General features: G+C 38.8%; 1 protein-coding gene across 13 annotated transcripts in view; it reads right to left on the bottom strand.

Moving 5' to 3' along the window:
- Positions 1 to 15,598, bottom strand: part of TEAD1 (TEA domain transcription factor 1) — a 269,692-nt gene that overhangs the window by 2,280 nt on the left and 251,814 nt on the right. For all 13 annotated transcript variants that reach the window (XM_042447674.1, XM_042447612.1, XM_042447541.1 and 10 more), the window contains one exon: positions 3,569 to 3,709. In XM_042447674.1, the coding sequence (XP_042303608.1) occupies positions 3,569 to 3,709 (141 nt within the window). The remainder of the gene's footprint in view (positions 1 to 3,568; positions 3,710 to 15,598) is intronic.

The raw sequence follows: 15,598 nt of genomic DNA, 5'->3' as shown, positions 1-15,598 counted from the left end.
GTTTATTTGTATTTTCCTGCTTCTCCCAACGGATCGAAGCGGGATTACAACCAAAAATCTACATACAGGCAATCATGTGTAAAATACATATAATAAAAACATCACAAAGTATAAAAATTTCAATTACAGTAAACGCAGGGCAGCGGGCAGTTATGCTGTTATGACCAGAAGTGGGGTTACCTAAAGTTCTTTATAGAAGGTCAGGTGGGTATGCCCGCCGGAAGAGATCCATCTTTAGTGCCTTCTTAAAGGCATCAAGGGTTTTGATGAGATGGATCTTCTCCGGCAGATTGTTCCATAACCTGGGGGCCATAGCTGTATATGTTCTTTTGGAATTAACTGTTAGTCTGACCTTTGGGTAGTCTAACAGATTCTTCCCTGTTGTCCTGAGGGTGCAGGGCGGATTGTGTAGGGAGAGGCGTTCCCTCAAGTAACTCGGGCCCAAGCCATGTAGGGCTTTAAAGGTAACAACCAACACTTTGTATTGTGCCTGGAAGGTAATTGGCAGCCAGTGTAAGGATTTTAGGACAGGTGTTATATGATCTGACCTCAAAGTTACAGTGATCAATCTGGCAGCTGCGTTTTGAATTAATTGAAGCTTCCGAACTTGGTACAAGTAGAGCACATTACAGACGTCTAAGCGAGAGATTACCAGTGCATGTACCACTGTTTCAAGGTCCTTTCGGTCCAGGTAGGGATGCAGCTGGCGTATCAGCTTAAGCTGGTACCAAGCACTCCTGGCCATTGCATCCACTTGAGATGATAACTGTAGAGATGGGTCCAGGAGTTCTCCCAAGCTGCGAACTTTGTACTTAGGGTTAAGTGTGAACCCATCCAGGACTGGGTAACAATTCTCCGTCCCTGGACTTGGGGTGCCTATCAGGAGTACCTCCGTTTTTGCTGGATTCAGCCTGAGTTTGTTTTCCCTCATCCAGCCCATTACTGACCCCAGGCAGGCATCCAGAGGAGAGATGCCATCCTTAGTCACTGTATCAGTTGGAGACATATAGATGTTTATCACACTATGCTCTTAAAGAGCTACTATTCCAGTGTGACTCCTCTAGCAGCCTCCTGTTGCATGCTGGGATTGGCAGTTTTAAGGAGCTGAACTTCTCTGCCTGAGAATTCTAAATACCCCTCCTTAAAACTGCCAATCCCAGCATGCAACAGGAGGCAGCTAGAGGAGTCACACTGGAATAGTACCTCTTTAAGAGCTCGTCTGATAAACACCATAGAGAGATATATCTGGGTGTCATCAGCGTACCGATAACACCATGCTCCATGACTCCAGATGATCTCTCCCAGCGGCTTCATGTAAATGTTAAATAGCATGGGGGACAGAATGATGCCTTGAGGGACACCAGATGTCAGCTCTCTCTTAGAGGAGCAGCTGTCTCCCAGCATCACCATCTGGAATCTGCCTGAGAGGTAGGAATGGAACCACTGGAGCACAGTGCCCCTGACACCTAACTCTCTCAGGTGTTCCAGAAGGATACCGTGGTCAATGGTATTGAAGGCCGCTGAGATATCCAAGAGCACCAACAGGGTCACACTACCCCTGTCGATGCCCAGACAGAGATCATCGACTAAGGCGACCATGGCCGTCTCAACTCCGTATCCCGCTCTGAAGCCAGTCTGAAATGGGTCCAGATAGTCAGTTTCTTCCAAGACCGCTTGGAGTTGGAAGGCGACTGCCCTCTCGATCACCTTGCCCAAGAATGGTAAAAGGGAGACCAGTCTGTAATTGTTTCTCAACTGGGGATCTAGGGAGGGCTTTTTCAATATCGGTTTCACTATAGCTTGTTTTAGTGAAGATGGAAATATCCCATCCCGAAAGGATGCATTTATTATGAGTTGTAATGACATTTTCATTGCATCACCTCCCTGAACGGTCAGCCAGGATGGGCATGGAACAAGAGGGCAAGTCTTGCAAACCCAGGGCTATGGCTTCCTCGACTGAATCATTCCACCTATAATGCAATCTTCCTTTTTTTCCTAATGCCTTCTACCTTACCAAACATTATTGTCTATGAAATAATGGCACACTCATTTAGGAGTGTCTGTGGCCACCTCTTGAAGCCTCAGACATACAATGGCTACCTGGGCTTCTTGCCATATTATTTCAAAAGACAGCCCATTATGCCTCTGCCTTAGCTCCTTTTGAGGGATGAATTCTCCAGGGAATAGTGATCCAGAACTATGTTAGTCTAAGAAACACAACCCATAGAACAAACTGCTTCAAAATATCCCAGAGTGCTATTATGTTCTCTGACTTGTGGTAGATGGGTTGGAGGAAATGTCATACAGAGACCATAATGACACTCTGAGATATTTTGAAGCAGTTTGTTCTGTGGCTTTTGTTTCCCAGACTAACATAGTTCTGGATCACTAATGTCTGGAGAATTCATCCCTCAAAGGCAGAAATACACTAGTCTATCTAATGTTTTGAAAGAAGCCCAGGTAGCCATTGTCTGTCTGAGGCTTCAAGAGGTGGCCACAGACACCCCTAAATAAGTGTGCCATAATTTTACACACACACATCCACTATGGGCCTTTTATGCTCCACTAATGTTGTCTACCCTACCAGGATAAAACTGCAAGCTTTGGAAACTTTTTCACCAGTAGATTTTCCCTGGAAAAACATAAACATGCATATTACCCACTTCCAATTCCAGAGAATTGGAGAGAGAGAAAATCAGAGAAAGGTTTCTGCCAGTGTCATTCCTGTAAGTTAAGTAGACACTATTTCTGGGCATAATATTAATCTTCTGATGAACCATAATGCTCATTAATTTGAGTGGTTCTATTGAGACAGTTGTACTTTGGGCATTTTACCCACATAGATTTACTGTGAGCCTTGTATGCTCCACTAATGTTGTCTTACCTACCAGGATGAAACTGCAAGCTTTGGGAACTTTATTGCCAGTAGATTTTCCCTGGAAAGACAAAAATAGGGAATCTACTCTTCTAAGGTGTGTCCAGATAAAAACAAAGTACCCTAGCCACTTACAATGTATGTCACCTCTCCATGGATTGGAGAAGTTTTGACAAAGAGATGAGAGGATTAACTTCTTGCACCTTATGGAATGACTTTTCAGACACTGGGTCAAGGAAGACCTTATTTTAGAAAAGGTAAAAAACTCTTGAGTCCAAAGAGAGAGCTCCTAGGTCTCAGATCTGTCTGGTAGATGTGTACTATAGCATATCTGAAGAATTCTGCTGAAAAAGTTGTAAACTGACACCATTCCAAAAAGGAGAGCTTCCACATGGGTAAATTGCTTGAAGGCTCCGCATGTGTTCTTAGTTATGATGTTCTTTCCCCTTGATAGATTTGTCAAGACTGAATAACAAGTAGCTTCTTCTGCTTGTTCTACCCTCGCCCCAAGAAAAGGCAACACAAGTGTATTGAGAACAAACAATATGTAGTAATCCAAATGCAAGTTCAATAACAACAAGAACAACAACACTTTCAAAAAACTGAACAGGAAATATAACCTGGAGGGAGAAGATATTTTTAGAGGAAAATTAGAATAACAGCATAATCCAAGCAGTATTTTGAAACTCCTACCTCTACTTTTTCTACCACTTGCTTCCCAAATGAACAGACTTTGGTGGAACAGGTGATTGTCATATTTTCTGAGCTCTCATATTGACTCGTTACGCCATAGAACGCCCCGGTATCATCTTGTATGTTGCAGTTTAAGTCTGCCTGCAGGAAAAGATCACAGCTGTTTTCTGAACTGCTTGTATTTCAAAAACAAAGGCATAACAGTTGTAATGATTCCCTTTGCAGAAGTAAAAGAGCTACTATCAGGTTTTCCAAGGCAGGACTGAACTCACCTGCAGGCATAGTCATATTCCAAGGGAGTGCCTTGTACAGTTTGAACTGCTAAAGCAGACAGCTGCATTATTTCTCCAAGGCTTGGGTTTTAAATCATAAAAACTTTTGAGAATCTGGTTTCTAACTCAAGGAATTAAAAATAATAAGATATATAGCACTGAATATGGATTTCTCTTTTCTCGTCTCTGGGCACTTATGCATCAGCCTGGAATTTGATTCAGATAGCTACCACAGCAACATTAAACAACTGAGATCAATAAAAATAACTGGTCACTTGAAACTTGAAATGTTTAGAAACATGCATTCTTCAGCCCCATGTTTGGCTAGGAATATGCTCTTCAAAAGAAGGGTGATTACTTCTCTGTTCTATCTCTTGAGTAGTTCTTTTGCATACCAAAGACTAAAAAACAGATATAAAAGTTATTCCCCATGCATTATATTTATAGAGGCAACATACAATAATATTTAAAAGGGAAACCCACTTTGGCCACAGTCCAACAAAAAGTTAAATATACTTATCTCTCATGATTTGAATGGCTTAAGCATAATTAGAGAGTGGCAAATATGTTTCTACATACAGTACTAATTACAGTGTTACTGTCCCTCCCTCTGTACTATTCATTTCCCAGTTTTAGGTTTACAGGTTGACTAGTCCTTATCAGGAATTACTCTGCAATACTCTGCAATACTCCAAATACTTTTTGAGCCACTATGTTTGTAAGGCTAGAGAGAGAGAGAGAGATGCAGCTGGAGAAAGATGTGATGATCTGTGAAATGGCAGAATGCATGCCAAGCACTATGCTTGGATTCCCACCATTTCATAGATCCAAAGTTTCCCTCAAGCCTCATTATGTCTCATTAGGTATATGCAAATACAGATACTCCAAATTCACCCCCCCAAAAAAAAAGAAACATGAAACACCAATTATTTTGGATAAGGGATACTAAACCTGTTGTACTCATGGTTCTGCCTGAACACATTTGTTGACCTGCATGGTATGCAAATCAATCTGTAAGCGTACTAAATAAATCATATGTAATTTTTCATTGTCATGTCTACTGTAATCAGAACAACTATTTACAACCAAACACAAGTAATCAGGATGTTCCCAATAGGTCTCTTGGAACAAGTAAAGCCATTTCTAATAATCTGATGAAATTAACTAGGTCAAATGCAAGGGGGGGGGGGGAAGAAGGAAGAGGAAGCAAATAAAGATGTACAATAACATATATATTTAATACAACTGAAAACAGTCAGCTGCTTTGGCTTACAGACTGACAAAACGATTACCTACAATGTGCTTGCTGACATTTATTTATTTAGGAGATTTATACCCCACCTTTCTCCCAAAATGGGATTCAAGGCATTAACAATAATTTTAGAAGACAGAATTGATTACCAAAATTATAAAGATGATTTAAAATTACTAATATTAAAATATAAGTTAAAAACAGCATAGTTAAAAACAATAAAAACCATTAAAATGTTAAAACAGCACACCACACTACATCAGGGAAATTTATCCACCAAAAGCCTGGCTAAATAAAAATGTCAAACCAACCAAAGTCCCTATAACCGAAAAAACCCAAGATAATAACCAAACAAAACAACCGAAGGGTTCTGGCAAAAACTATAAGGGAATAACAGCACCCTGGAGCAAAAAAACAATGTAGTATCTAAAAGGGTAAAATTACCCCACTGGAAGATCTGTAAATGCTAAGGGTGAATAAAATATCCAAAGTACAAAGCCAGAGAAACTAAACCCTGGAGAAAAGCCAATAAAACAACAGAAAGGGTGGAGAAAAGCCCCCCCCTTTTTTTCTTTTGGCAATTATAAACAATTCTATTAATAAAACCAAAAGGCCAGACGCATTTCGTCCTACGTCTTCTTCAGTGGCCTGCCAATGTTTAAAATATAAAAAGTATAATAACTCCTTAGCACACAATGTAACTTTGCTGAATTCAAAAGCTGCAACGAGCCTAACCTCCTCTCAGAGTGTCTCATATAACCAGCTGTGCTGGTAATGAACATAATGCTGCTAAAACTCAAGGAAAAATGCTAGGGGAAAACATAGGGTGTGGAGTAACAATAATAATCTGAAAATCACCATCACACATGAGGTCAACGTGGATTAAAATACCCATCACTGAGTTCATTTGAGTTCCTGTATTTATGGTTGTGTATCGGATATCCCATCTGAATACTAAATTTATTAATAGAATTGTTTATAATTGCCAAAGGGTAAAAAAAAAAAGGGGGGGGGGCTTTTCTAAGTCACACTAAGTCAGAATTCTAAATTTGTAGGAATCAGGGATGCATGATCATAGTTGTGGTCAGTAAAATGGAGTTTGACACTATCTTCCTAACAGATCAATTTTGTCACAACTTTTTGGAAGCGTTTTCACCACTAACATAAATTGAAAACTATATACCATATATACTCATCTATAAGTCTAAAAATTTATGCCTCAAAATTGCCCCAAATCCCAGGTCGACTTATTTATAGTTCACTATGGTAATGTGATAGCAGCTCTTTCAGATTTCCCCATGCAGTTGGCAAAGCAGTTTATTTCTCACTTGTGCCAAGCAGAAAGATTCCTGAGTGATGATTAACTGATATTGCTGTTTAAGAGTCCTCTCCCACCCACGCATCTGGCTGAAACGATGAAGCAAAAAGCCTCAATGTGAGTCTCTCTTGCCATACACACACATGCACACACTGTAGGAGCCTCCAAGTTTTACCCTCGACCTATCCACAGGTCATGGCAAACTCCATAATTTTGCCCCCAAAACGTGACCTCGACTTATACATGAGGTCAACCCATAGTTGAGTATATATGGTAATCAAATTTATCTGGAAGAGACTCTTCTTAAAAGCTGGTGAAGCAGACCTAATTTTCTCATCAGATGTTGCTTATCATACATGTGAGCATAAAGAATGGCGATTAAACAGGTACAGCTATGTCATTTTATGATTAACAGAAAATTATGCAAAAAAGGGGCAATTATTTTGTGGTGGATGAACTATCAGTCTACACAAAGCAGTCATTTTTAACAAACCTATATTGTGGGCTTATCATGAAGTCATGAGCATCAAAACTGACAAAAGAATAAATAACCATTATTTTCTCCAGTTTTCATGATATACGTATGGGCTGCTGTATGTTTTGGCAGCAACTGCAATGAAAAAGGTTATACTTCAGCTTGAAATATCATATTAGTACAGTTCTGCTGAATAACCTGCTTAATCAACGGCTTACACAAACAGCTACCGCCATTGTTATGATTGAGCCAAGGTATAAAAAATCTTTAATGGTTTTGATGTCTTTATCACCTATGTTTCAGTTATTTAAATAATCAGTAGTCATTATTTTTGTTTCCTTATATTTATCTGTAACCTCATTTTTGCACTTCCTTAACCTTCATCAGTACACATTCCAAGTATTGCTAGTAATATGGTATTATGTGCATATATTTAGTTATTAAATAAATAAATAAATAAATAAAATTGTTAATTTAAGTACTGACATCTCTTCCTCCAAATTTACACCTTCTTTCTCAAAATCTAATCTCAGTTCCTTCCAAGGAGATTCCTTTTGATAAGAAACCTACATTTTAGAAATTAAAGTAGAATCTGCTCTCAAAACTCATGGAGAAATAAACCACCAGGAACAGAGAGCATACCAAGAGAATCTGATTTAAGATACAGAGACAGAATCTAGCCATACTCTGAGAACTCATACTACCAACAAATATGGAAATCAAAACTATGGCTCACAAACTGGAAATACTCAGTATACATTCCAATGTGCAAGAAAGGAAACACTTGGAATTATATTAACCATCAGACCACTGCACTGATCTCCCCTACAAGGAAAATGAGGCATAAGACTTTGCAACAATATATGGTGTGAGAACTGCCAGAAGTTCCAAGTTGGATTCAGAAAAGGAAGAAGAACTCGAGAGCATACTGTAAATGTACGTTAGCTAATGGAACATATCAAAGAATTTCAGAAGAAAATCTGCCTGTGCTTTACCGATAACAGCGAAGTCTTTGTGTAGATTATGAACAATTATGGATAGTTCTAAAACAAATGGGTATTCTGCAGCACATGACTGCCTGGACAAGAAGTCACCACAATACAGAATAAGGAGAAATGGAATGCTTTTCCATTGGCAAGGAGAGGGGGTCAAGACTGTTTTTTCATTGTCAAGGGGTTCAAATTAATATCAAGACTACCAACAATTTGATGGTGTATTTTATCACACTATTTAATTAAAATGCAGATCATATCATATGGAAAGCAGGATTAGAAACAGGTGGTTATAGTAAGGCAAAGCCCAAAAAGCCAGAGATACAGCCTTGTCTGTTGTGTGTGTATGATGCAGTATGGATCTAGTAGAGATTCTGGGTGGAGCATATCCTTGGAAGTGTGTAGAATGGTGCTTGTATTTCTTCCTGTGTTAAGCAATGAAATAACTAAGGGAGTGATCACATTCCTTATACACTATGTGAAAAATAATCCAAAAGTACTGTGCCTCAATTAATAAAAAGTGTGGAATAGTAGAAAAGCATTATATCCAAAGAAGATTCAAACAGAACTAGTTATTTTCATTCTCAGTATTTTTTTTAAAAAAAAACTGTGACAGTAAGGTCAAAATATAGACTAAAGTGGGAGGAGGATCACAATAGGTTTCAGTAAGAATTCTGTTTTAGTATGAGTCATTGTTAAACTTCCTAGGAAGTGGTACTGGTGATCTTACAGGTACTTTGTTCCTTCTGTCTGGTGATTATAGTATAATACATTCATCCAGCAATAAAATACAGCTTGTCAGTATAGAGCAGTGAAAATTTTACATATCAAGACTATCAACTGTTTGACACGATGCATCAAAAAGGCCCCTGCTGAAGATCCCCAGCATGTACTGAAATAGAGCTGGCAGCAAACAAGAAGAATACTCCACATGGATAAGTGTTCTCAGTCTTCAGAGAAGAGAGGAGGCAGCCTGCATGTGTTACAAGTGTCTTGGCTAAGCAGATTTTTTGTTGGAAAAAACCCCAGCAAATGCAGAAAGATTATTAAAGCCCTTTCACAATAAAGTGATGGAAAAAGTAGCAGCACACAGAGAGAGATTTCCTGAGGGAGCACCATAATTAAAATACAAATATTCAGTAGTTAAAATTGAACATGTAGGGTCACTTGTTAAACAGCACAGAGGCTTCCTTCAATTACCATAGCCTGCAATGAGGAGTCATTCATATGAGTGTATTATGCTTCTCCTCCTTCGCAGTGAACAGTGATCAAAGGGTAGAGATTTCAAATTGTGAAGCAATTTTTTTTCAACAGCAGCATCTGGATCTTTGGCAGACTTTACTGCCAGTTGTGTGCTGCACTTTTGGAATCACCTTCAGGTCTGCCACATGGCTAGAGTTTTGATAGGCAGGCCAAGCTACCCTAGTTTCCAGCTGCCCTCTGACTAACACAGAAGAATTCACTCACTTGCACCAAAGTGGGGGTGGGGGTTGCACTGCTGCCACTGGCAGAAATGTCCTTTTGGGAAGTGGGGGTGAACAGAAAAATTGGGAGGAATCCTTTGCTTTCCCTACATGTGTCTTAAACATGTTTATGGAAAACTGGCTCCACCTGACCAAGCTCCTCTCTGAATTGCAGCTTGTTTGCCAAGTTGCATTCTGTTATGCAATAAAGTTCATACTGAAAGAAGGAGAAACCTTACAATAGTTTTTTTGTGAATGAAGGAGACAAAGATGCGACATGCCTCTAAAGACTGCAGCAGACACACAGGAGGGACGTGGGAGGAGACCATGTGGCAGGGCTCTTTCTGAACACTAACTACACTGCATTCATTATTTGTTAACAGCGCTTGACAAAGAAACAGCATTATATTTTTCAGTTACAGCTATTTTACATAATAAGAATAGTGAATAAACTTAACTACTCAACTCATGTTACTTTACCACTAATTATGCCATATATTTACATCCATAAAATAGGAGAGATTTTTGGACATGATTTAATGCCCTTTTTATTGTACGGATTCTTTTATTTCCATTCCACATTTGAATTTCAAAAATCCTTTGGACTTCAAAGCATCTTTTTAAAAAAAGGCTGCACTAATTACACTATGCATTATTTCCTAGAGCAGCTTGTTTGCATTGCAGATTCCTGAAAAGATAGGTATTCATTAAAATATATTTGTTAGTATCACCCATACTTCTTAAGGGAGATTTGTTCATTTCACATTTCCACCTGCTCAGAAAAACAGAGAAGGGTTGCATCAGTATAGAGCAATGCTACAAGCATGTAACAAACAGCCTTATAGTATAATCCTAAGCATATTTGTTCAGAAGGGAGGACTACTATTTTGAATCAGAATTACTCTTATGTAAATAGGTGTATGATTTCATTTGAAGGGAGGTTACTAATGAATGTGACCAATTCTTTTTAAAGGGATTATAAATTATCCTGTTCCACTAAACTGGCATAAAATATATATTAAAGGATCTGAAGCCCAAAAGCTGAGCAGAATTTGACTGCTTCCCAAGGAGAAGCTGGTTAATTACTGTAATTAACAGAATTACAGGTGAATGCTAGCTTTCATATGGGCTTCTGATTTTGGAAAGGTGGCATAGAATTTATACTGTATTTTAAAGCTTGAATTGAAGAAGTGTAGAGTTGGAGAAAAGGAATGGGTAGGCAGTGGGGCTGAGTAACTGGTATGCCCACCTTTCAGTTCTAGGACAAGTTTTAGTAGGGACCCAGAATACCATAGGGAAGGGGAAACACATCAATCCCTGTCCCCCTTCCAACTACTGTATTTTCTGGCGTATAAGACTACTTTTTATAACCCAGGAAAATCTTCTCAAAAGTTGGGGGTCGTCTTATACACGGGGGTCATCTTATAGGGTGGGTGCTGAAACTTCCGAGCTGGACTGCAGAATCTGTGGTCGCTGCATATGGTGGGGGGGAGCTCAAAAACAGCCGTGGACGCATCCCCGCCATATGCGGCGATTGTATGAAAGCAGCTACCGCTCTGACAGTCTTGGAGACAGGGAGGGCTGGGCAGGCAGGGAGTGCTGACCAGTCCAAGCAGGCTTTGTATACAGCAAGGTTTCATTCTAAGTACCTGCATGTCGTAAGCATTTGAATTAAAATTACCATATTGAAATCAAATCTGATTTTTAAAATTTTTTATTTGGTGTGCGTTGGAAGAGGGGTAGTCTTATATGGTGAGTATATCCCAAACTATATATTTTAACTGGAAAAGTTGGGGGTCGTCTTATACGCCCAGTCTTATATGCCGGAAAATAGGGTAAGTTGCTGTACCTACCCTTGCATGTTTGTTACTTAGGGCCACCTACATCTGTCTGTCATTTTCAGGGCAATGTTTCACATGATACCTAGTGAACATATTTTTGATGGAAATTCACATACTGTAAAGATTGATCATTCACAAAACTTCCTGTGCATTTTCATGTTTCAGAAGCAACCAAGAAGAAACACCTATCTCTGAAAATTTCATCTAATTTCATCAAAATAAATTAAGAAAAAATTCTAGCAGTTACCCCTAACAATATGCACCAGCATTTAAAGCTTAACAACACAAAATTCTGCACTTACTAATCTTAAATTTGGCAGCTTTAATCCATTCCTAAGAGGCTACTATGCCTCCAAATTCCACTTAGTTCTGATGAGAGAATAAAGGTTGTGGTCATTTGTTGATTTCCAGAGATAATATATGGAAGACACAAACTTTCAGATTTCTGAAAGTTGATTAATGTTTGGGAATGTGTTCTGGTTCTAAAATCTTAGGACAAGTAGGCTATTTTTCAAAGCACTACATCAGGGTTTGAGCCAAATCTTGGAGTCTGTACATATCCCTAGCATGTACTTTTAAAACAATCTAATGTCTATTTTTTCCCCTTAATGTGAATGAAAAGGAAACTAAGAGGTGCACTTAGAAAATGATGCCAGATGCTGCCAAAATATTATATTGTACACAGAATAGTAGAACATAGAGTTAACATATATTTCTTGATCAAACAATGTGTGAATAAGTTATGCTGTGAGAAATAATATATAAGCTGTTATCTTAATAAGCAGCAATTTAAATGAGTCCTACACCGTCTTCTTACTTATGCACCACAAATAACCTCATAAGTCAACAACTGAACATAGCTTTCATTGAGTCTTTACAGTCAGTACATATTAAGCCAAAAGATCCCAACCAGATCCGTATATAATCAAGTTTTTTACATGGACCAGAGCCTTGCAGTGCTTGAATCATGTCATACAACTGTTGCTCCATCTAAAGATACCCAGATATTGATAACTGGGAAAAAAATCTTTTAATTCTTTACAATTCTTACTCATCTCACATAATGTGTCAGGGAGTATCTGATACTTAAGAAGTGTGCAGTGAGCATGGCTTTTAGTGCCCTTCTTAGCATCATGTCCAAACACTAACAGCTATGCAGTGGTATTAGAAAAGATTAATTTGCATTTAGATCTACTTAAACAGATCCTTTTAGATAGCCTCAGTCTCAGGGCTGAGAAAGGATCTGCAGCTGGGAACAGATCAAGGGAGTAAAATTTCTTATTAGTAACGTGTTTGCTATTAGGATGGGGAAAAGGTCACACTTTGATTTACCTTTTTGGTTCTGCACTATATACCTTGGAATTTTTCACTGGCCTTCCCTAAGGATAGGGGATCATCTGTAGCCTGCCACAGGAGACTTGAGTATCAGCCCTGAAATGGTGTGGACAGAATTAGATGTTTAAGGGACCAGTTCTATCACTTGCTGTGAAAGGATGTGGATCCTATCAGCTAAAGCAGTGCTTCTCAAATACTAGTCCATGGATCAGTTCTGGTACACAAGCCATCTGTTGCTGGTCTCTGGTGAATTTCCAGGAAAGAAAGAAAGAATTGTAGCCAATGGTCGCAAACATGGTACTAGTCCTTGAGAGAAAAAGAGCTGGTCTTTAACACCAGAAAGCACTGAGCTAAAGAAAAGTGATGCTTTCTCAGCTGTAGACCCTGCTGCATCATTTAACACTGCTATTATAACAGCAATGTATTCTTAGTTTTTGATATCAAGCAAGATTGAGATGGTCTGAAATTATAGCCAGTTCCAGTCAGAACAGGGTGAGAAACAGAAAACTGTGCTAACACTCATCAAGAAAAAAACATTGTAGACATGGTGATCAGATGCCCCCCCTTTCAGATGTCCTATATTTCAACCTTGTGTCCTCCATTTTGAGCATGACCAAGAAGCATGAATTTGTATTTATATTAGTGTTTCTAGCTTTCATTTTGTAATGCCCTACATTTTTCATGAATGTCCTACATTTAGCGGTGCCTTGTCCTCCTTTGCGGTTATGGCATCTGGTCACCCTGATTGTAGATGAAGAAGACTGTAGATACCAATTTACACATCCAGAAACCTAAACATGCTAGTTACACAGTAGGGCAACAGAATGACTCATGCTTTATCTTTATCTTTCAATGGTCTGATATAATATCTAAAAATGGCACAGTTACATACATATGTGCAACAAGTACATGTGCATAGAAATGCAGCCATAAGAACAAAAAGCAGAGATGAAGAAATGGAGATTTTACAGGCTGTACTCTCTGGTTGAAAACCGTCCTGTTCTGTGACAGTTCAGAACTCAGAAAACTCACTCCCTATAACATTTTTAATCTACCTATATATATAAAAAAACAGGTTGTCAGCTAATATGAAGTGTAAATTTTTCCCCCTTTCCTTGGTCATCTGTTCGATAGTGGAACACACTCCCTCAGAGAGTGGTGGAGTCTCATTCTTTTGAGGTCTTTAAACAGAGGTTGGATGGTCATCTGTCAGAAGTCCTTTGATTGTGTATTCCTACATGGCAGGGGTTTGGATTAGATGGTACTTGGGGTCTCTTCCAACTCTATGATTCGCTCTCTTTTGCTTTGAACTATTTGGTTCCTCCACCTATTTCTTAAAATCCAGAAATAAGTGTGGCAAATCCAGACTAGACTGGAACCCTAATAACCCTTTTTCTTCTCTTTTATTATATCATCTATCTTCCTAAAAGGAAGTTCTAGGTTTTTAATATATTTAAGTAAAGCTCGAGGCTGATATACTATGCTTTTGTTAGATTAACAAAAACCCACAGCACTTGCACACTTGTATTTGAGTTTTAGCTTAGTTATACCTGACTTGATGAAAACAATGACAGCAGAATCTTTCATAGTATTTTTAATACAAGGCCAGGGTGGGAATTGTGCAGCCCTCAGAACGCACATCATCCCACACCACTGCCTATGGTGCCTAGGGCTGCTGGGAGATGAAGTCCCACAACATCTGTCAGGCTGCATGGATCCCACCCTTGCAATAAGGAGGGCTTCTACAGATGTCAGCATATAGTCACCTGCTACTCATCAGTGCCACTAGATGGCAGATGACAATTCATAAATTATTTCAGCGCAGAATTTGTGAACAAAACGCTGACAAGCAGTAGAATTTATGGCAGTGTGGTCTTGTTAAACAAGATATGCATTAACTTTTATATGGCTGGTATGCATAAAGGATGTAGTCATAAAATATTATGCTAAGTAACAAATTACAGTACCTATAAATTAGCCATGTGTCTGCAGGGCTAACCTGCCTATTGATCTATGGTGATCCTATGAATTTCAGGATTTTCTTAGGCAAGGTATACTCAGAGGTTGCTTTGCCACCTCCTTCCTCTGAAATATAGTTTACAGCACTTGGTATTCATTGGCAGTCTTTCATCCAATTACCAACCAGGGCTGTATATACTCATGTATAAGTCTAGAAATTTTAGTCAAAAAATTGACCCCAAAAACCTAGGTCGACTTATCCTTGGGTCAATGTAAATACTATACTTTAACTCTTATTAAAAAGAGAACCATCACTGGTAAAAGGCAAGAGTGGTATCTGTCTTGGAAGCACTGACCTCTTTCTAGTCTCTCTTCTATTCATCCTTTAGCGTGAGCCAAAACCATTATACCTGCCAGAATTTTGTAGGTTTTTTGACATTGTTTTCCTTTGCTTCATCATTTGGATCCTTTGTTGCATGTCCCTAAGTTTTACCCTCAACCTATCCAAGGGTCATATCAAAATCCATAATTTTGCCCCCCCAAAATGCCTTCAAATTATACATGAGGTTGACTTATAGTTGAGTATATATGGTAGCTTCCAAGTTCAGATGAGATCTGATGGCTTTAGGCCCTACAGCTGGTAAGATTACAATTTTGATATTACTTTTATAAAAAAGAGCTCTTCCTGCTTGAGCTATGTTATCAAAATTTCAGCAACAACTGTAAAAACTGAAAATGAATTCATTAAATAATATGGATGTTTGTAATTAGGAGAAATACTAGAAACTTCTAACAATCATTACTGGTTAGAGTAACCTGTAAAGTCCCAAAGAGTTGATGGTTTTGCAATCTAAAAAGACTATTCTTGTAAGCTGCCCTGATTTCATACTGTAAAGGGCAGGATATAAAAACATTTTATTTTATTATTATCTAATTTACTATGACTTTAGCCATTTGCAATGATAGAAGAATGACAGGAGAGCAGTTTGGAGAATAATCCTAGATCTGTGATGGCGAACCTATAGCATGTGTGCCACAGGTGGCACACAATGCCATTTCGCTGGGCATGGGGCCAAGGAGAAGGAGGAACAGGAACATGCGTGCCCATTTCTCCTCTTCCTTG

The sequence above is a fragment of the Sceloporus undulatus genome, chromosome 1 (genome assembly GCF_019175285.1).
Source record: "Sceloporus undulatus isolate JIND9_A2432 ecotype Alabama chromosome 1, SceUnd_v1.1, whole genome shotgun sequence".
Lineage (NCBI taxonomy): Eukaryota > Metazoa > Chordata > Lepidosauria > Squamata > Phrynosomatidae > Sceloporus > Sceloporus undulatus.
The sequence above is the reverse complement of the archived record's forward strand: the minus strand, read 5'-3'. Positions and strand labels throughout refer to the sequence as shown.